At 40.9% G+C, this 20717-nt stretch overlaps 1 protein-coding gene across 1 annotated transcript in view; it reads left to right on the top strand.

The window, feature by feature from the left end:
• Positions 1-1103: 1103 nt before the first annotated feature.
• Positions 1104-20717, top strand: part of GALNT11 (polypeptide N-acetylgalactosaminyltransferase 11) — a 22821-nt gene continuing 3207 nt past the window's right edge. Inside the window, exons 1-9 of the mRNA XM_015832553.1 lie at positions 1104-1429; positions 2750-2873; positions 2995-3161; positions 4118-4243; positions 5727-5976; positions 7018-7135; positions 8875-9027; positions 10305-10523; positions 14831-14935. Of these exons, the coding sequence (XP_015688039.1) occupies positions 1135-1429; positions 2750-2873; positions 2995-3161; positions 4118-4243; positions 5727-5976; positions 7018-7135; positions 8875-9027; positions 10305-10523; positions 14831-14935 (1557 nt within the window). The 5' untranslated portion in view covers positions 1104-1134. The remainder of the gene's footprint in view (positions 1430-2749; positions 2874-2994; positions 3162-4117; positions 4244-5726; positions 5977-7017; positions 7136-8874; positions 9028-10304; positions 10524-14830; positions 14936-20717) is intronic.

The raw sequence follows: 20717 nt of genomic DNA, 5'->3' as shown, positions 1-20717 counted from the left end.
GGCCCATTGGGTGGGCATGACCCATTGGGTGGGTGTGGCTGCAGTGGTAACAGCAGACTGGGTGGGACTAAAAAGTTCAATCAATCAATCCCAACTTTGCAAGATCTTTTTTTTCCCGCGAGAAGTTGAAATTGACTGATTGATTGAACCTTTTTTTTTTGCACACGGCGGCGGAGGCCTAAAGCGAAAAGGTTTTATAAAATCCAGCTGAAGGCCTAGGACTGGGGCGACGGCACGCGTGCCACAGAGCGGGCTCTGAGTGCCACCTCTGGCACCTGTGCCATAGGTTCGCCACCACTGCTATAGATTATATAGATTTCACCCAAGTTTAATCTGATTTTTGAGACCCCTTTTCCCCACCTGCAGTATTCTCCTACTGTATTTTGAGGACTTATTCCTATATTAGAATCTCATAATACATACTATGTGTATCTCAGGTTTTTAAAAAGGAAAAGATAGGTGAATTGAGATAGAACTAACATTGCTGGTTTTAAGCTTTTGCTAAAAAATATCTTTTCTGTTAAAAATTAGTTGTTACTTGACCTAAGTGACAAATACTTCAAGCAGTAAATCTTTAAACCTTCTAGTTATATTGGTTTTTAATATATTACAAATTAAACTTCCAGTAATCAATCATTTAAAAATACGGCGAGTTATAGTCCAGCACAGTCTTGGAGTTGAAAAATGGGGGAAAAAATTAGATGAGAGCTTTTGATAAAATATGAGAATTCCTAATCTTTTAATTTACATCCTGCATTTTGCAGGGAAACATGAGTCTATGAGACCAAATGGAGATATTTACATACTTGATAAATTGAAAATGTAATCTTTATAGAATTCTACTTAACTCTAAATCATATTAAATGCCTCCCTTAATGCCATATTAGTGTTATGGATTTTAAAGATATTATATAATTTACAATGTTTGCTGCTGGGGTTTTTTTTGGTTACATTTATATAAAAAGAAAATGCAACCTCTCTTTGAGGTAATTATAATGTAAAATTAATCTGGAATTGTCTCAGAAAGGCCAACTGTTAATATACAATAGTAAAGAATCTCTGTATTTACTTTTTGTTCCTTTCGATTTTCTTCTAGGGGATTGAAAATGTGCCAACCACAATGCTAGGATTACAATGGGAAGTGTCACACTTCGCTATTTTTGCTATGGCTGTCTCTTTACGTCCGTAACCTGGACAGTTCTGCTGTTTGTTTATTTTAATTTCAGCGAAGAGACCCAGTCTTTTAAAAATGTGCCCATCAAGGGGCTTGAACCCCAGAAGCCCCTCTCCAGAAGATTCCATCCCCAGCTTGTGAATGGACCAGGACAAATACAGGAATCTAAGCCCAGATATGGCAAGATCAGGAATCCGTTGGGAAATGCTGCTCAGGATCTCCTCAAGAGCGATACAGAGTTTTCCCCTGAAATGGGTACGTTGGAGGGATAGAACGCTAAATAACTACCTGTTATTTCCATATGGGGGAAGGCCGGGCAGTGGATTTTTGAATAGTCTGAAAGCCTGACAGAGCAGGTCAGAGGCCATTGGAGAGATGTTGACTGCCTAAATCAGGGGTGTCAAACTCAATTTCATTGAGGGCCGCATCAGCATTGCGGTTGCCCTCAGGAGCCGGGTGGGTGTGGCCAGGGTGGGTGCGGCCTACTGGGTGGGTGTGGCCTACTGGGTCGGTATGGCCAGCTCTACATTGTTCGCGTTAAGGGTGTCTGTGGGGGCCTGGGCAAGAATGGGACAGATCTGAGGGTCTCTGGCAGAAGGGGGTGGGACCGGGGCAAGTGCCAAGGCATGGTCCACTGGAGGAGCCTCACTGTTCCTCTCAGGCCATGTGGGGGGGAGTGCTTATAGAGCTAAGACTGAATGCCTTTCAGCATAGATGGCCACCACAAAATTGTACATTGGCTACTGGCTGGCCTGGGCCAGGGCCAAGGCAGCGGGGGCCGTTCCCTCACTGTTTCCAGGATGGCTTTGTGGGCCACATGAAACCACTTTGCGGGCCGCATCCAGCCCCCGGGCCTTGTGTTTGACATGCCTGGCCTAAATGGTCCCTATGGATTCAGATATTGCAAGAGGAAGAATTTGGTTTAAAGCTAATTTGGTGAATTAGCAGCCATTTTAACACACTGGCACGAGAGCCAGTTTGATCTAGTAATTAAGGCACCAGGCTATAAAGCAAGAGACGGTGAGTTCAGGTTTTGCCATAGCCATGAAAGCCAGTTGGGTGACCTTGGGCCAGTCCCTCTTTCTCACTTAACTCACCTCATAGGGTTGTTGTTGTGAGGACAATAGGAGGAGGAAAGTGTGTTGGATATGTTTGCAGCCACGAGTCATTTGTAAAAGTAAGGTGGGCAATCAATCAATCAATCAATCAATCAGTCCAATGATATATAAGCCTCAGTGGTAGGGTTCACACTTTGTATTTAGCCAGACCCAATTAGAGACAGACACATTACGGCTTTTAATGCAAAGAGTGAAAAATAGAGCTACAATATCATAATGTTGTTACAGATATTATAGCATGATTGATTGATCATGCTAGGAATTTATGATGACCTCTGTGTGTTTATATATTTTACCTGCCGATTTTCTTGAGTTTCAAGACAGATTACCAAAACCATTGTAGGAAGAGTAGCTTGTTTTGGGAAACATCCTTAGTGGGATTTTTGAGATTAAGGGGATATTTTAGAAAATGATTATTGGCAGTATATTAACAGAATCAGTGGCTCCTCTGTTTCAGGTATGATTTTCAATGAACAGGATCAGGAAGTGAGAGATTTGGGCTATCAGAAGCATGCTTTCAATGTGCTCATCAGCAACCGATTGGGATATCACAGAGACGTGCCAGATACGAGGGACAGAAAGTAAGCTGTCCTAGATTCATCAAAAATTAAACATTTTGTTCCAAGAGCCAAATGACTTTATGGCGGATAGGGAAAGTGAAGTGAAAATAATACGATAATATAGGCCTTTTTCCTTCTCCAGGTGTAAAGAAAAAATATATCCTCATGACCTGCCCTCTGCTAGTATTATAATTTGCTTCTATAATGAAGCTTTCTCTGCCTTGCTTCGAACCGTTCACAGTGTTCTGGATCGAACACCATCACATCTTCTCCATGAAATTATTTTAGTGGACGATAGAAGTGAATTAGGTAAGAGATTCTTAGATTTTTGTGTCGCTCTGGAGTAGGGATTTTTGGTCTGTGGCCCACATCATCTGAGTGTGCTCCCAAAAAGAAATATATTTTCCCAACCCACAAAACAGAGGGCTATCTACCTCCTTAAATAGTCATTTTGATGATGGCTTCACCATTCTTGGTATATATGGCATGACCTCTATGCACAAGAAGATTGCCAATTCAGCTTTAGGACCAATTGGATTAAAATATGATTCTGCTGTAGGCTTTATTGCCTGAATCTCAGCTCTCTGGAATAAGTACCATGAGAACAATACTATTAAGTATTTCAAATTTTGAGCAGTGATTTGGTATTTGAAACAGGTTGTTCCAGCATTATTGGAAATATTTTGACAGGGTTCCAGCTATTATGGAAGTATTTTGAGCCCAGTAGATCTCTTTGAAACAGGTGTATTGAACACACAACAGAAGCATTTTAAGTTCAAAACACTTGTGGAACGTTCAGGGCAGCTGCTCCATTATGAACAGAGCATTTCAAACTCGACACAGCTTTTCAAGTGCAAAATGTCTCAAATGTTTTGCACGCCACCCTATACTAGGAAATTCTTTTGCAGAGAAGGCCTTAAGGAAACACACAGCATGGGTGACACAAGCTGCTTCCAGAAATGGAATTCTGTCCATTAAATGGTAGTCTGATTGATTCTCTGTTCCCTTGCATTTCTAATTATGCCCTGGATACCGACATACCTTTCTAAATTCCAGTCTTTATTAGAGAAGAGACGTGTCACTAGGATTAGTTGGCTATCCCATTTCCTTCCACAAGGAAGAACACTTAACAATTGCCACAGCTGTTGGGTTTCGTTTCAAGTTTGTTTTGCCAGCCTTTTAAAATAGAAGAAATGTGAGAAGTAGCTGGAAAGGTTTAGAATGACTGTAAAACATTTTTTAAATCTTTCCTTCTCCTATTGTAGCTGATTTAAAAGAAGACTTGGACATATATTTAACAAAAGATCTTCCAAATAAGGTGAAACTAGTAAGAAATGAAAATCGCGAAGGGCTAATTCGAGGGAGAATGGTTGGAGCTTCTCATGCTACAGGTAACATCCAGCACTAATGCAGACAATGCACCAACCTTGTGGCTTTAAGTAGTCATGTTATATCCTTGTGGTGTGTATTTCAGCCCTTCCTAAATTGAATTACTGGGAATAGTGAGGTTTATCAGTGCAGTAAATTGACTGATGCTTGTTTACATAAACCTGTAGAAATATCGTACAGGTAGCCCTTGATTTACAACCACAACTGAGCCCAAAATGTCTGTGGCTAATTGAAACACATAAAAGATTTTTGCCCCATATTATGACCTTTCTTGCCACAGTTGTTAAGTGAATCACTGCAGTTGTTACGTCAGCAGCATTGTTCTTAAGTGAATCTGGTGTCCCCATTGACTTGGCTTGTCAGAAGGTCACAAAAGGGGATCCCATGACCCTGGGGCACTGTGGCCGTCATTTAAATATGTCGAAATCACAGCAATGATGTTAGTTCAGTTTGGACCTAATAATTCCCACAAAAAGTAAAATATATAGAAACACAGGCATACCTTGTTTTATTGCACTTTCTTGTATTGGACTCCCTGATAATGCATTTTTTATAAGACCCTCCACCAGCAAAAAGATTATAACTACTGAAGCTCAGATTTAGTTTTTAGCAATAAAGTATTTTTTTAATTAAGCTATGTTACCTTATTTTAGACATAATGATATTGCACACAATAGACTATAGTATAATATAAATATAACTTTTATATGCACTGGGAAACCCCAAATTCGCTTTATTGCAGTATTCTGGAACCGTGCCCACAATATCTCTTGGGTATGCTTTTCTACCTAACTTGAAAAACAAAACAACTTCACTCTGTGCCTTCCAGTTAAACTTCCCATTAATTTTGAGGGTTTTTTTCTCTCCCGCTGTTTCTTTTCCTATCAATTACTCTCCGTGTTAATTCTCAATTTCTCTTAACGCTGAAAGGTGCAGGTTATAAATGTCATAATGTAAATGAAGATTCTTGAGATAATGGTGTTCTCGGGTGAGTTTCGGGTTAGTCTCTTGTCTTCTTGTCTCTTGTCAAACAAGAAGCAAGGATGGAAGCTCATCAAGGAGAGAACTAACCTAGAACTAAGGAGGAAGTCCCTATCAGAACAATTAACCAGCAGAACGACTTGCCTCCAGAAGTTGTGGGTGCTTCAACACTGGAATTTTTAAAGAAGAGACTGGACAACCACTTGTCTGGAATGGTATAGGGCAGGGGTAGGCAACCTTGGCTCTTTTATGACTCGTGGACTTCAACTCCCAGAATTCCTGAGCCAGCCATGCTGAGGGGAAAGGGAGAGGTTTCCAAGCTGAGCCATGCTGGCTCAGGAATTCTGGGAGTTGAAGTCCACCAGTCATAAAACAGCCAATGTTGCCTACCCCTGGTATAGGGTCTCCTGCTTGGGGGGTGAGATTGGATTAGAAGACCTCCAAGGTCCCTTCCAACTTTGTTATTCTGTATCTCCTATGTCTCTTCTGCTTTCACTTTCTCAGGAAAAGTGCTTGTGTTTCTGGACAGCCATTGTGAAGTGAATGAGATGTGGTTGCAGCCCTTGCTGACACCCATCCAGGAATCCCGCAGGACAGTTGTTTGTCCCGTGATTGATATCATCAGCGCAGACACCCTGACGTACAGCTCTTCTCCCGTTGTCCGCGGAGGGTTCAACTGGGGCCTTCACTTTAAGTGGGATCTTGTTCCTTTGTCGGAGATGGAAGGACCCGAACAAGCCACTGCTCCCATCAAGTGAGACATCCCAGTTTCAAACACCACCCTCTAAAGGGGTGAACGGCTTCACTTAAAACCTGAAAAGGGGTTTTAGGGCTTCCTTCAACCAAAGGGGTTACATTAAAAATATAGTAACCGTGTCATGCCAAACTGGAGACATTTAATCTTACATGGAATTTTAAAATGGAGGCTGGAGGGAAGACAAAGCCAGTACATTCAATATTTATTCATAAATACACATTCATTATTAATATTCACTTATAGTACATTCCTAGGGAAACTGTTTCAGTTTAACTAAAGAGTTGAAGCCAGAGCTCTGGAATAATCCCTTAAAGTGTTAAAGAACAGTCTTGTTCAGTAAATAATAGTTGCTATAAAATTTGTTCTCTCTTGATTTGATTACAATCAACTGCTCTTTTCATTTTGTCTGTTAGGTTTATATGGCAACAAGACCTTGCTCTCTGTTGCCATCCTAGAAGTAGCATTTAGAAAGGGGGGGGGATTTTCCCATATGAGAAACCAGGACTGTCTTAGAGGGCCAAATCAATGGCTCCTGGCTGCGCTCCGTCCATTCACCTGCAAAGCTGTGCTTGACTAAGGTCGCACTGGATGGCCGAGCCCTGACCCCTTCATAAAATGACCACTGCTACCTCCTCAGGCTGCTCCAGGCAAAGGGCAAGTGCTGTGCAGAGGCAGAAAGGGTCTTTCCATGCCCTCCCACGACCGTTGGCCATCTGAAGGAGCACACACAGTGGCTGCGCAGAGCCAGACCCGACTTGGTTTCTTCTCCTGTCCCCTGCAGCATGCTTATTTACATTTCATTTTTAATTCCCTATTGATCTCAAATGGGCTGGACAGGCCCAAAGGGCTGGATGTCCAGGGGCCATTAAATGTCCAGGTCCAATTGGGAGTGCGGGCAAAGTATGGGAAAATGCTGCTTTTCCTACTTGGTTAGATTTAAATATCTTCCCTTCCAATTCTAGTAGATCTGTGTTTCCCCTTTCTTACTTCCACTTCTGCCAGGGCTTGCCTTTGGTAAAGATTTCGTTTTCATCTTAGGTCTCCCACGATGGCAGGAGGCTTATTCGCGATGGACAGAGAATATTTCAATGCGCTTGGACAGTATGACAGTGGCATGGACATCTGGGGAGGGGAAAATCTGGAAATATCATTTCGGGTATGTTTGTTTTGCTAGTGGGCATTCTTTTTCGTTCTTGGAAGATTGATTCAGGCCACTTCAGAATCAGGAGGTGTTTGCACATTATTGTTGGGTGGTCACTTTCTGCAGCTTTGAAGACAACAGCAATGTGAATTTTGCTTGTTTTAAATAGAAAGGATTCTGACAAGATGAAATTAGCTCTTCCCAAAAAAATGCCCTCCAAAAAGGTAAAGAGTAATTCTAGAGTAGTAATTTCTCTGAGATTACTTTAGATAAAGCATCCATTGCAACATAGCAAAAAATTTATCTAGCACGCATGAAATTATTGTGAGAGTAATTGAAATTATTTAGCTCAAAGCAGGAAGAACTGTTGTAAGAGATAACCCCCCCCCTCTCTTGCTATCTTGCTATATAGTTATCTAGCTAGCTACCATCTGTTTTATATATACTGCATATAAGATAAGATATAAATATATCTTATATTTAAAACAGTTATATATAACGGTTATAAAGAACTAGGAGACATATAGTTTGGGGAGTTTTTGTAACAAAAAAGATGGCTTAAATTTAGATATTTGACATATTTGTGGAGTGAAAACAATTGGATGATGAATTCAGAAAACTTTGATTGCTTGCAGTGTTCCCAGACATATTGTGGATTATGTTACCCAGTGAAATTAAGCTGAGAAATAATTTGTAAAATTGTTATATAAAGCCTATTCTTAAATAAAATCAATTTGTGGGAAATAAGCAAATGTTGGGAGAGCGTGCTACTCTAAAAAGAGATCCACCTGTCCTCTTGGTAATTTATTGTGGGATTTATGTATTTATTAAATTTATATGCCACCCAGCTGATGGTTTGAGGTATCTCTGAACTGTTTACAATGTAATAAAACATACAGATATAAAAACAATTATAAATATAAAAAGAGATTAAAATTACAAAAGTTTAAAAGAAGCTGAAAACCATGGGAACGACGTAGGGTGGCGGTGGTGCCAGCCAACAGCTTGTCTTGCAAGGCGCCATGTCAGCTGGCATAACCAGGTTTTAAGGCTTTTCCTGAAGGCTAAAAGAGAGGGAGGGGGGCAGATCTTGCCCCCTGTGTTAAGATGTTCCTTGGCTGATGGGGTCCACAGTAGGGCCCTTCTGCCAGCACGAGTGGGGCAGACTAACCCTATTGGGGAAAGACGACTCTTCAGACATCTTGGACCCATGCCATAGAGGGCTTTAACAATACAAGTAGTCCTTGACTTTTGACCACAATTCAGCCCAAGATTTCTGTTGTTAAGTGAGACGTTTGTTAAGCAACTTTTGCCCCATTTTACAACCTTTTTTTGCCTCAAGTGAATCACTGCATTTGATAAGTTAGTAACCCGGTTGGTAAGTGAATCTGGCTTTCCCATTGACTTCGTTTGTCAGAAGGTTACAAAAAGTCATGATCACATAACCCCAGGACACAGCAATGATTATAAATATGAACCAGTTGCCAAGCGTCCGAATTTTGAGCACATGATCACGGGGATTGTCTGGTGCTCAAAAACTCCTTGCTTTCATTCTGTGTTATTGGAGGAGGAGTATGGGGTTGAACATTAAGCTTTTAAGACAGTTGCCATCCTGAATGAGATCATTCAGCTATTAATAAGATCCAGGTGTACAGTTATGCAAATAAGCAGACCTTTTTGGAAACTGGGTCTTGTGTCTAATATCACCTGTCTTCAATAAAAATATTTTACTAAGTCCTTTTATTTCTGAACAGATTTGGATGTGTGGAGGCAAACTTTTCATCATCCCTTGCTCCAGAGTTGGGCACATCTTTCGCAAAAGGCGCCCTTATGGGTCTCCAGGCGGGCAGGACACAATGGCACACAATTCTCTACGCCTCGCACATGTGTGGATGGATGAATACAAGGCAAGGCTGCCACAACTATATATTACTGGGTGATGAAGGGGGGAATATACCTCAGTGTGCCTGTGAAGGTGGCAAAAGAAGGACCCAGGAATAATCCCCACCTTCCTGATGTTATGCTGTTGGAGGAAATAAGCAGTGTTGTATCTTCCATTTCCAGGGTATTTGTGCTTTTGATTATTAGACTGTGTCTGGAAATTTAGACACGTGTCACATGGGAAGGGGACAGAGGCATAAATGTTGGAAACACAAAATAAAGCTTAATTTTGTAATTTTTAGCTGGGGAAGAATTTGAATGTATAGCTCAGAGAAGTCGGTCGTCCACATCCCCCTCCCCCCCCCACTAATGCTATTGTTAACCGGTAGTCCTTATTTAATGATCACTCATTCAGCAACTGTTTGAAATTACAACAGGGCTGAATGAGGAGACTTAAAACTGATCCTCTTATTTGTGGCCCCTGTAGCCTTCCCACAATCATGGAATCACGACTCAGGTGCTTGGCCATCGGTTTGCCGTTATAGTAATAATAATAATAATAAAGTTGGAAGGGACCTTGGAGGTAATCTAGTCCAATCTCCTGCTCAGGCAGGAAACCCTATACCATTTCGGACAAATGGCTGTTCAGTCTCTTCTTAAAGGCTTCCAGTGTTGGAGCATTCACCGCTTCTGGAGGCAGGTTGTTCCACTGTTAATTGTTCTAACTGTCAGGAAGTTTCTCCTTAGTTCTAGATTGCTTCTCTCCTTGATTAGTTTCCACCCGTTGCTTCTTGTCCTGCCTTCAGGCGCTTTGGAGAATAGCTTGACTCCCTCTTCTTTATGGCAGCCCCTGAGATATTGGAAGACTGCTATCATGTCCCCCCTCGTCCTTCTCTTCATTAAACTAGACATACCCAATTCCATCAACCTTTCCTTATATGCTTTAGCCTCCAGTCCCCTAAGTATTTGCAGTATTTGCAGCGTCCCGCAGTCACACACAATAAGCCTCTGACCTTCACTGCTGGCTTCTGACAAATAAAGTCAGTGAAAAGCCACAAGAGGTTGCAAAGGGCAAGCACGTAACACCAGAGACCATGCAGGATTCGCTTAAGAGCCACAATCCGAACTGTGACGTAAGTTGCCATGGTCACATGACATCAAACTTTACAACTACTTGCTGAGCAACAGAGTTATCGGTCCCCAATTACCATCATTCAGCGAGGACTACCTGTCCTTAGACTTTAGTTTCACATAACAGGAATAATAATTCCTCTCTTTGCAATTTTTAATCCTTTTCAAACAGGAACAATATTTTGCCTTACGTCCAGAGCTACGAACAAGGAACTATGGAAATATTACTGACCGTGTGGAATTAAGAAAAAAATTAAACTGCAAATCATTTAAATGGTATTTAGACAATGTGTATCCAGAGATGCAGATCTCTGGGCCCAATGCCAAGGTACAGCCTCCAATCTTTTTCAATAAAGGACAGAAAAGACCAAAAATACTGCAACAAGGAAGGGTAAGATGCTGTTCTTCAGATTTGCTTAAATCCAAGCTTTTAAAAATGTGGAATGTGGACATTTTAAAGTGATATTTGAAGGGAAAGGAAGTATATTAGTACAGTGCAGCAATTTAGCTCTGAAATAAGTAATACACCACAGTAATTGGAATAAAGATGTCTGTTGTGTAATTTAGTTTCTGTTTGGGCAAACAGTATTTAATCTTTCTGAATGTCTTCTATAGCTTGTACTAAAAACGGTAAGGGAGAAGCCCTACATCAGGGGTCTTCAAACTTGGCCCTTTTGTGACTTGTGGACTTCAACTCCCAGAATTCCTCAGCCAGGCACGCTTTGAATCCAGATTGTAAATAGCTCCTAGTAGGTCTGTCATAACTTTGAATGGTTGCTAAGCGACCAATCGTAAGTGGATGACTACCTGTAACATCAGCCCAATGATATTGCTGACATAGAGAATTTTCTGACCTTATTCCATTAAAATTAGGCCCATGTATCTATTTTAATAACTTACTTTCTTTTGTGTTTATTTGATTTAGATCTCAACTTTCTTCCAAGGAGATAATGAAGACTTCCTTATGGTCTTCCTTATAACTTCTGCTTATACAATACACACACACACACACACACACACACACACACACACACACAGTATGTACACTTTTGATTCATTGATTAAACACAGTCATGTGACACATGTTTAACAGAAGTTGTAACAAAATCCTTTAAAAATAATCTCCATTAAACACTGATAACAGAAGACATTTATCTATTCATTTGATTTTTATCCCACCTTTATAAATGACTCAAGGGGGGAAATATTCACAATACTCCTTCTTCCTCCTCTTTTTCCTTACACCAGGGGTCTTCAAACTTGGCCCTTTTATGACTTGTGGACTTCAACTCCCAGAATTCCTGGCTGAGGAATTCTGGGAGTTGAAGTCCACAAGTCATAAAAGGGCCAAGTTTGAAGACCTCTGCTTGTAGACTTCAACTCCCAGAATTCCTCAGCCAAGCACGTTGGTTGAGGAATTCTGGGAGTTGAAGCCCACAAGTCATAAAAGGGCCACGTTTGAAGACCCCTCCCTCTACATCGTAACTGAATAATCAATGGTGATCTTTTTTTAAAAAAAAATCTGGTTTTCACAGCACATGTGCCCTGTGATTTCCTTTCATCGTAGCTGGCATATCAACAACGGCTATACAGTCTCAGGAGGCAAAGAGCTTGCCTAACATTTTCTTCCTTTTGGATCAATCTGTCGATGATGTAACCAGCCCACTGCCCTACTTTCCAGTGTAAAAGTACACATTCAGCTTTTATTCTGAATCTGATAGCTGCTACTCCTATATATATATAAAGGAGCTATGTAGAAATCAACAGAAATCAAAGTGGTTTATTTCTAGCAGCATCTGGGCTCTAAAAAGAGATGACTTTTTAATCTAAATTCTAGGCAGAGTACATTATGAAGTCCAGGAGCCTCCATCTTATTTTTAAAATGCCCATTGGTGGATTTCTGAAAATTACAGCCCTTCCTGTTTTCTTGTCTACTATCCATTCATATTTAGAAGCAGAGTTTCAAAATACAATAGTTGTATTTATGCAGCTATCCCAGCAGTCCTATGCCTGCCCTCCCTAAGCTTATTAAGTATCCATTTTAATTCAGTCAAGCTAACGGCTGTCATCTTTTAGGGCTGGGATAGGCAACCTTGGCTCTTTTATGACTGAGCCAGCCATGCTGAGGGGAAAGGGAGAGGTTTTCAAGCTGAGCCATGCTGGCTCAGGAATTCTGGGAGTTGAAGTCCATAAGAGCCAAGGTTGCCTACCCCTGTTATAGGGAATTCTATATTATTAAAGTGCCAAGTCTTTCAGGTAAAAGAATCTAAAGGTGTTTTCTAAATACCAGCTAATAGAAATCAAGCAAACAAAAATTATGCAAACAGAAAAGAGTAGCCCTTTTTCAGACTAGCAAGTGTTATTGTAAGACATAAGCTCTTTTGAACCGTGGTTCTGTTCATCAGAGGCATAAAAAGGTTAAGCTGAAATAGGATTTATATTGGGATGAAGCAATAGTGGTTGGGGAGGTAGCAGGTTGTATGTGTGAGAGGTACCCCATCAGTTAGTAACTAACATGTTACAGACTCCACAGTGTTGGTTAAGACCTTTTCAGATAGCCTGAAAATCTTTTGTGCATGTGAATTCTGCAGTTCTCAATCTCCACAGAGTAATTGTAACTGTACCTGTAAATGAGAATTCTGCACACAAGTTTGACATCTGAATGAAGGACAGAATTATAGGAAAAACATTTTAACCACCAAGCACTTGATTATAAATAAAATTTGTTAGCGCTACCAGACTTTAGTTTTTGGCTACCATTGGCTAACAAGGCTCTCTTCTTATCCTGCATGGAGCGTTGAATCCCTTAGTCCTCTCGCTGATGGATGAGTTGGAACACAAAGGGTTTTTTTCTGTTTCCCTATTTAGGTTGAATTTGAATCAAAGTGGCCTTTTTTCTGGACAAAGGGAAAAAAGGGGAGGAAATCAAATTCCCTCTGACTGCTCATGATTATCTCTAATTGAGTTTCTTATGTTTTTGGAAAAGCAAGGAACTTTGAAAGCAGTGTTTTTTTTAGTTTTGAATCTACTCTTCATCAATTAAATTGGATGGCTAATTCATGTTTAGCATAAAAATCAAATTTTGATGTATAATAGTTCCTGTTTTCATAGATTGCGCAAGAAATTTTTTGGCCTCATAGCAAAGTCTTTAAAATGGTTTTAGGCTAAGAAGACATCATTAAATCATTTTGTGTTCTTGCTACACTGAAGTGGAAAAGCAGACATGCTGTTGAGGAAGAAATCTCTAAGCATATACAGGTAGTCCTTGACCACAATTGAGCCCTAAATTTCTGTTGTTAAGTGAGTTTTGCCCTATTTTACGATCCTTCTTGCCACAATTAAGTGAATAAATGCAGTTGAGTTCGTAACACGGTTGCTAAATGAGCCTGGCTTCCCATTTGACTTTGCTTGTCAGGTCACAAAAGATGGATCACATGACCCTGGGACACTGCAACTGTCATAAATACATGCCAGTCATGTGGCCGGGGTTGCTATAATGATTCTCAGTCACTTTTTTCAGTGCCATAATTTTGAATGGTCACTAAAGAAATGGTTGTAAGCTGAGGACTACCTGTAGTATATCAGGGGTCCCCAACCCCCGGTCCGTGGACCGGTATCGGGCTGCGGCATGCCAGGAACCGGTCCGCACAAACAAGCAATGCCCCATCCGTGGGATGCAGGCAACACACAAAACCACGCACTCCCCGGTTCGTGGAAAAACCTTTCTCCATAGTATCGGTCCCTGGTGCCCAAAAGGTTGGGGACCTCTGGTACAAGTTGATTCAGATCAGGTAAGGTTGTTCCTCAGAAAAGGAATCCACCTGTTGATTAACTTCAATATTTGAAATGATGGAAGAAAATGCTGAATGCAAGAGTTGGATAAATAATAAAAATGGAGTTTTAGTTTTACTTTTTCGTAAACAAGTTGTACTGTATCAGAATCAGTTTTGGGTACTTAACCCTATAAAAAATGGATGTTTATATCAAGTCCCCATATATGTTTGTACTTTTTTTTGTCAACAGATGTCTGTGTGCTGCTGATTATCCATCCCTGCATCCAAACAATCCTTTGGGATTGTGTAGCTTGCGTATAATTAACCATTTCATCCCATCTCCCTTCTTAATACTACTGATGATTTGTTATGTTGTTGTGTTAAATTTAATCCTATCTGTGCTGCACTATGGCCACTATACTTTCACTATAAAGTCCTTCTATAGAAATTGGCTTCTAGTACTGATTTTTTTTTAAAATGTCATTGTGCGAGTTAGTTTTAAAGCCACCCAGTAGTAATATTTCTCGCAAATTACACGGTCTCCACTTCTAGAAGTAATGTTTCTCATGGTGTAAGTTACGCAGTTGTAGCCACATAAGGTGGTCGGATAGCTTTTAAGGAGATATATCCCTGCATATCTTGTATAATTTTTACCAAGTTGACTCTTGGCACAGCAGGACGGCGGCAAATATAAATGATAGAACGATACACATACTTCACAGTGATATATCACAGTGAAATAAAGCTGAAAATGTTGGATGATAATTTATTTTTGAAAAATCCCTACTCCTTCCTTGTAGTTAGTTCCTCACCCTTTTGTTCTTAGAGAATATAAAAGGAATCTAAGGAAGGGTGTTTGAGAATTTGAACTCTGTTCACATTGTATGTTCTCTTCTCAGTATGTTTGTGTTTCTTTTCCTTGCAGTTGCATCACCTTCAAACTAATAAATGTCTGGTGGCGCAAAGCCACCCCAGTCAAAAAGGAGGACTTGTGGTGGTCAGAGAATGTGACTACAGTAATAAAAATCAGGCAAGTTCCCTCAGCCTTCTATTGTTTTGCTAATTTTGATCTCTGACATATAGTGTTCCTATTTTCCCAGAGGGCTGCGTTACTTTAATCCACCGTTGTCCAATCTTTTGGGCCGCATTGAATGAAACGGAATTGTCTTGGGCTGCATGTAAAATATATAAGACAGTTAATGTATATAAATACCAACCTTCTTTGTTTTTTTAAATATTTTTATTATCTTGTGGGACCACATTACTAGCTGCCCAGGGCTGCATGTGGCCTATAGGCCATGGGTTGGGCTTGCCTGCTTTAATCATTCACGGCAGAACTGTAGAAAAACAAAAGATATGTCCTAGGATACCATGCCATAATTATTTGTTCAGCTAATTTTTACATTTGACATATTTATCTGCCCATGCAATTTTTAAAGATGGTCCCAAGTACAAATAGTCCTACACTTAACAGCCATAATTGGGACAAGAATTTCCATTGCTGAGCAGGGCAGTTAGTGGGAGGGCTACATCCAATTTTGTGACATTTTGTTTTGCCATGGTTGTTAAACAAATCACTACAGTTAAGTGAATCATGCAGTCATTAAGTGAATCTGACTTCCCCCATTGATTTTGCTTGTAGAATTTGTAGAATTTGGCTAGGAAGATCGCAAATTGGGATTACATGACCCTCAACTTACATAACCATTCATTTAGTGCAGATTTACAGTGTCACTGAAAAAAGTGGCTTTTGGCTGTTCCGCCAGTGCACCATCCCTGTGGTCATATGATCAAAATGGCGACGCTTGGCAACTGTCATGTATGTATGACAGTTTCGCTGTTTCTGGGGGTTCATGCGATCACAGTTTGTAACTTTCCCAAATAGCTCCTGACAAACAAAGTCAGTAGAGCAAACCAAATTCCCTTAATGTCTACATTAACTTAACTGCTTAACAACCAAGGCAAAATAATGTAATAAAATCAGATGTGACTCACTTAACAACAACTGCCTTGCTTAGCCATGGAAATTCTTGCCACAGTTAGGTCTGTAAGTTGAGGACATGCCAGTTGCCAAGCACCCAAATTTTTATCACATGACTGGGGATGCTGCAACTACTGCAGGTATGAGATTAAGTTTAAGTCAGTTTTTTCAGTGCTGTTGTAATTTTGAACAGTTGCACAACGAATGGCTCTAAGTCAAGGACTATCCATGTAGCCTGTTGCAAAAGTCTGTTTCTGACCCCCATTTGCTGATCAGTGATAGCTGTGGATCTAGCTGTGGATCCACAGTCTGCTTCCCTTTCAGTTTTATTGCCGCAGTTCTGTCCTGAGTGCAGGCACCTTCCTCTGATTAGTTGTGTTCACTTTTTGTCTTCCCACTCTCATCGCTCCATTGCCTTTTCTGTTGCCTATGTGTTCTGGAACCCCTCAGGAGTCCAGAGAAGCCACTGGGAACTGTGTTCTCACCAGAGATGTTTCAGACCATGTGAGATGCAGGGCAGAGCTGCCTGCCAGATTGTTGGGAGTTCCTCAAGTATATCCTGAAAACCAGATGCATCCACTCCACACTTAGGCTGAACCGTTCTGATTGGTCTTCTGCCCTTGCTGACCATCCTAACTGAGTGATCTGGCTGTGGCAAAAGGGATGGGGTTCATTCTCCTCTGTGTTTGGATTGGATGCTGCCTTCTCCAAGGTCCAGCTGTTGAGTTCATTGGGGAGAGGACAGTGGAGACCCTGAACTCCTGAGGGAAGCTTTGGTTCCATCAGTGGTTCTTGACTTATAGCCAGAATTGAGACAGTCATAAATTGTGCCCTTTATTAAGGGGCTCAAATGACTGTGACTGATCTTTTTTTACAGTGGTTGTTAACATGGGGGTCGTAAAATGAATGCCACCGTCATTAAGCAAACCCATTGTTTTCAATCGCCATTTTCACTGGGCAAAAATGTAAATTGTACTGATTTTTGTGGGGCGCTGCAACTGGCCATAAATGTGGTCTGGTTGTTGAATTCCTGAAATGTGATTGTATGACGCTGGGGGGGGTGTGTTATACAGGTTATAAGTACCTTATTGTAGTCCGTCTTAACTTCAGGTAGCTGCTAAATGACCAGTCGTAAGTCAAGGACGACCTGTACTTAGATTCAATAAGCATATTCTTTCTTTAGCAGCTTTTACAAATCTTTACTATCACTTTGACTTTTGCTTCAGAATTACCGATTAGAAGAGGCTTGATATGTACCAGGCACATCTACTACAATGTCTTGAGGACTTGGTATTTTGTTAGATGTAAAGTTAACTTTAATTAGGCGGTAATTTCTCCCAACAACATAAAAAAAGAGAAGATAAAAAGTCAGCGGTTCCCCCTTTCTACCAACCCTTTGTTCTAGGTCGACAAGAAGTGTTGATATATGTGGCTTTCAGAATTGTCAACAATTGTCAACAAAAAATAGTTTGTGAAGGAAAACCATGAGATTTGTATTAGGACTGCCCAGTAGGTCTACTTTTCTTACTGAGGAGAAGGTTGAAGGTCACCGTAGTCTCCACGCAGAAAACGGGAGCCACATTGGCTGAGCCTTTCAGGATTAGCCTCTCAAGTTCTCCTAACTCCTGCTAAGAACAGATCCTGTCAGTGAGCCCTTCTTCCCCTCCGTGCTCTGCAAATACAGCTCAGGGCTTGGCCTTGTCCGGTAGGCGAAAGGCACTCAGACGTTTATCACACAAGCTTAAATTTGCATTTGAACATCATTCACCTCAAAATGCTGATGACTAGCTGATTTTATCTTGCCTTTAAAACTACTCCTAAATTGAAGGCTGCACCTAACATTTGGTAGCAGAACCGCAATCTAAGAGCATGTTCTCTGACTGAGGTAACCAATTTAGATGCTGAATATCAATGTTCTAGGACGGGGTAGGCCACCTTGGCTCTTTTATGACTCGTGGACTTCAACTCCCAGAATTCCTGAGCCAGCCATGCTGAGGAGAAAGGGAGAGGTTTCCAAGCTGAGCCATGCTGGCTCAGGAACTCTGGGAGTTGAAGTCCACGAGTCATAAAAGAGCCAAGGTGGCCTACCCCTGTTCTAGGAAAAGCCTTATCCAGCTTGGATGTCTCTAGGCATGTTGGGCTGTAAATTCCACAATCCTCTGATAACAGAAGATAACAAAAAGCCTGTTGGTCTAGGAGGTATTTGTGGTATAATCTGGGTTTTGTAGCTTTTCTAGAGGCATTAGGTGGAGAAAAATTATTCTGGATACTTTAGGGCCTTCTTAGGTCAAGTTCTTCTTAGGACTTGCTGGTATTTGGATCAGCAGTATCTCTGAAAATTATACCTTAAAACAGCAGCATCTCTTCCCAGGGATTGTGCATTAACTATTACTGCAGCTCAGCAAATTTCAGAAAAGTATCTGCAGCTAAAGCAGATGTCATCCCTTTGTTCACTGAATGCAGGCCATCTCTCTCCCCCTTCTCCCCCCTTCACACATACACATGGATAAAATCGACCATCTAGATGACATGCCATACGCTAAATAAATAAATACATCTAGAGTACAGTTTTGTATGAAAAAACCTGTAATTTAGATTTATTACAGAAAAGTGCCAGCTTAGTAAACTGTAGCAAACCATGGTTAAAACTTGAAAATAATTAAAAAAAAATGGACAGGAATGTTTCTAGTCAATTAGTAGCTTCTCCTTATGTCACTTTGAAATGAGAAGCTGAGGGAATTTTGGTAGGGAATTGGTAGGGAATTTTTCTGTACTTTTTATGCTGTTAAAAATAATCTGGTGGGAAAAGAGGTGAGTCACACTAAAGAAGACCTATTGATTTTTTTTTCAAGTGTTGAAATTATGTTTTTAGGTTGTAATTCACTATTCATCTGTGGACTATTGGTTAAGTGCAAATGTTTATTGCTGTTTATTGCCACAGCTAAACTTAACCAACTAGTCCCAAAAGTGCATTTTCAGAAGGCAACTGGAATTTGTTTTTCCTTTCACTTCTCATTCAAGAAGCTTCTTCAGTTCTGATTGAAGGGTGGATGATGGAAGGCTTTATCTTCCTTGTAGTCTGGTCTGGTTGTTAGCCCCCTTTCTGTTAGTTGTTGAGGCCACTTGGAGGTTTATCTGTGCCGTCTGGGTCATCTGAATAATGGAAAAGGGGGTGGAACCTTCTTGGAACGGCTGAAAGGACTGAGTGGTAAACAGATGGGTAATATATCCCTTCCCCTTTTGTTGAGAGAGGGCTGTTAATGTAGACCCCTCTTTCAAATCAGTGGGTCCTCTCTGTCTAGAACAGGGGTAGGCAACCTTGGCTCTTTTATGATTCGTGGACTTCAACTCCCAGAATTCCTGAGCCAGCCATGCTGAGGGGAAAGGGAGTTTCTAAGCTGAGCCATGCTGGCTCAGGAATTCTGGGAGTTGAAGTCCACGAGTCATAAAAGAGCCAAGGTTGCCTACCCCTGGTCTAGAATATGGACTTTGCTGTCTTCAGAACAGTGACCATTGTCTTTCAAATGCAGCTGGAGTGCTGAATCTTGTCCTGATGGGTTTGTTCTATGTTGTGCAATGCGTTTGTGAAGTGGTTGTTTACAACAGTCAGCAGTTCCAAGAAGGTTCCACACCCATCTGAACTATTCAGGTGACACTGAAGGCACAGATGAATCTCCAAGAGGCCTCAATGACTTTCAGAAAGAGGGCTAAGTACTAGATGACCGTAAGGAATATCCATCCTTCCATCCCCCACCATCCAGTCAGAACTGAAGAAGCTTCTTGGATGAGAAGTGAAATGTCTTTGAAAAAGCACCTTTGGGACAACCATGACCTGGATGGCTGAGAATCTCCCTAGACACTTACAAATTAGTTCACGTTACTGGAAGACAAATAAAAAAATCATAATCTATAGATTGATTTACATCTATGCTAAATTGAGCTACTCTATGGCAAGTGAGGAAATAAATAACTTATTAATTCATTTTTTTCTGAAATCTTTTCAATATTTTTAGAAATCAGCCACTGTTTATTAAATATGGAGAGGTGCCTTGGTTAAAATTGTGTTCTGCATGGTATCATGTTTCCAGATTGTTTCATTAGTTGCCTTTCAGATGTCCCAAAGGTGCTTTTTTCATAAAGCAACTTGACTTTCTTGTCTTCTTTGAAGACGTTTTGTTTCTCATTCAAGAAGCTTCTTCACTTCTGACTGGACGGTGGGGAATGGCGGAGCTGAAGAAGCTTCTTGGGTAAGAAACGAAACACAGTGCTAGGCTGCATGAACAGAGGGAAAGAATCAAGATCACGTGAAGTGTTAATACCACTTTACAATGCCTTAGTAAGGCCACACTTGGAATACTGCATCCAGTTTTGGTCACCACGATGTAAAAAAGATGCTGAGACTCTAGAAATTAGAGTACAGAGAAGAGCAACAAAGATGATTAGGGGACTGGAGGCTAAAACATATAAGGAACGGTTGCTGGAATTGGGTATGTCTAGTTTAATGAAGAGAAGGATGAGGGGGGACATGATAGCAGTGTTCCAATATCTCAGGGGCTGCCATAAAGAAGAGGGAGTCAAGCTATTTTCCAAGGTGCCTGAAGGCAGGACAAGAAGCAACGGGTGGAAACTAACCAAGGAGAGAAGCAACCTAGAACTAAGGAGAAACTTCCTGACAGTTAGAACAATTAACCAGTGGAACAACCTGCCTCCAGAAGCGGTGAATGCTCCAACACTGGAAGTTTTTAAGAAGAGACTGGACAGCCATTTGTCCGAAATGGTGTAGGGTTTCCTGCCTGAGCAGGGGGTTGGACTAGATGACCTCCAAGGTCCC

The sequence above is a fragment of the Protobothrops mucrosquamatus genome, unplaced genomic scaffold, assembly GCF_001527695.2.
Source record: "Protobothrops mucrosquamatus isolate PMUCROS unplaced genomic scaffold, P.Mucros_1.0 scaffold5, whole genome shotgun sequence".
Taxonomy (NCBI): domain Eukaryota; kingdom Metazoa; phylum Chordata; class Lepidosauria; order Squamata; family Viperidae; genus Protobothrops; species Protobothrops mucrosquamatus.
Note: the sequence above shows the minus strand (reverse complement) of the source record. Positions and strands in the feature narration are given on the sequence as shown.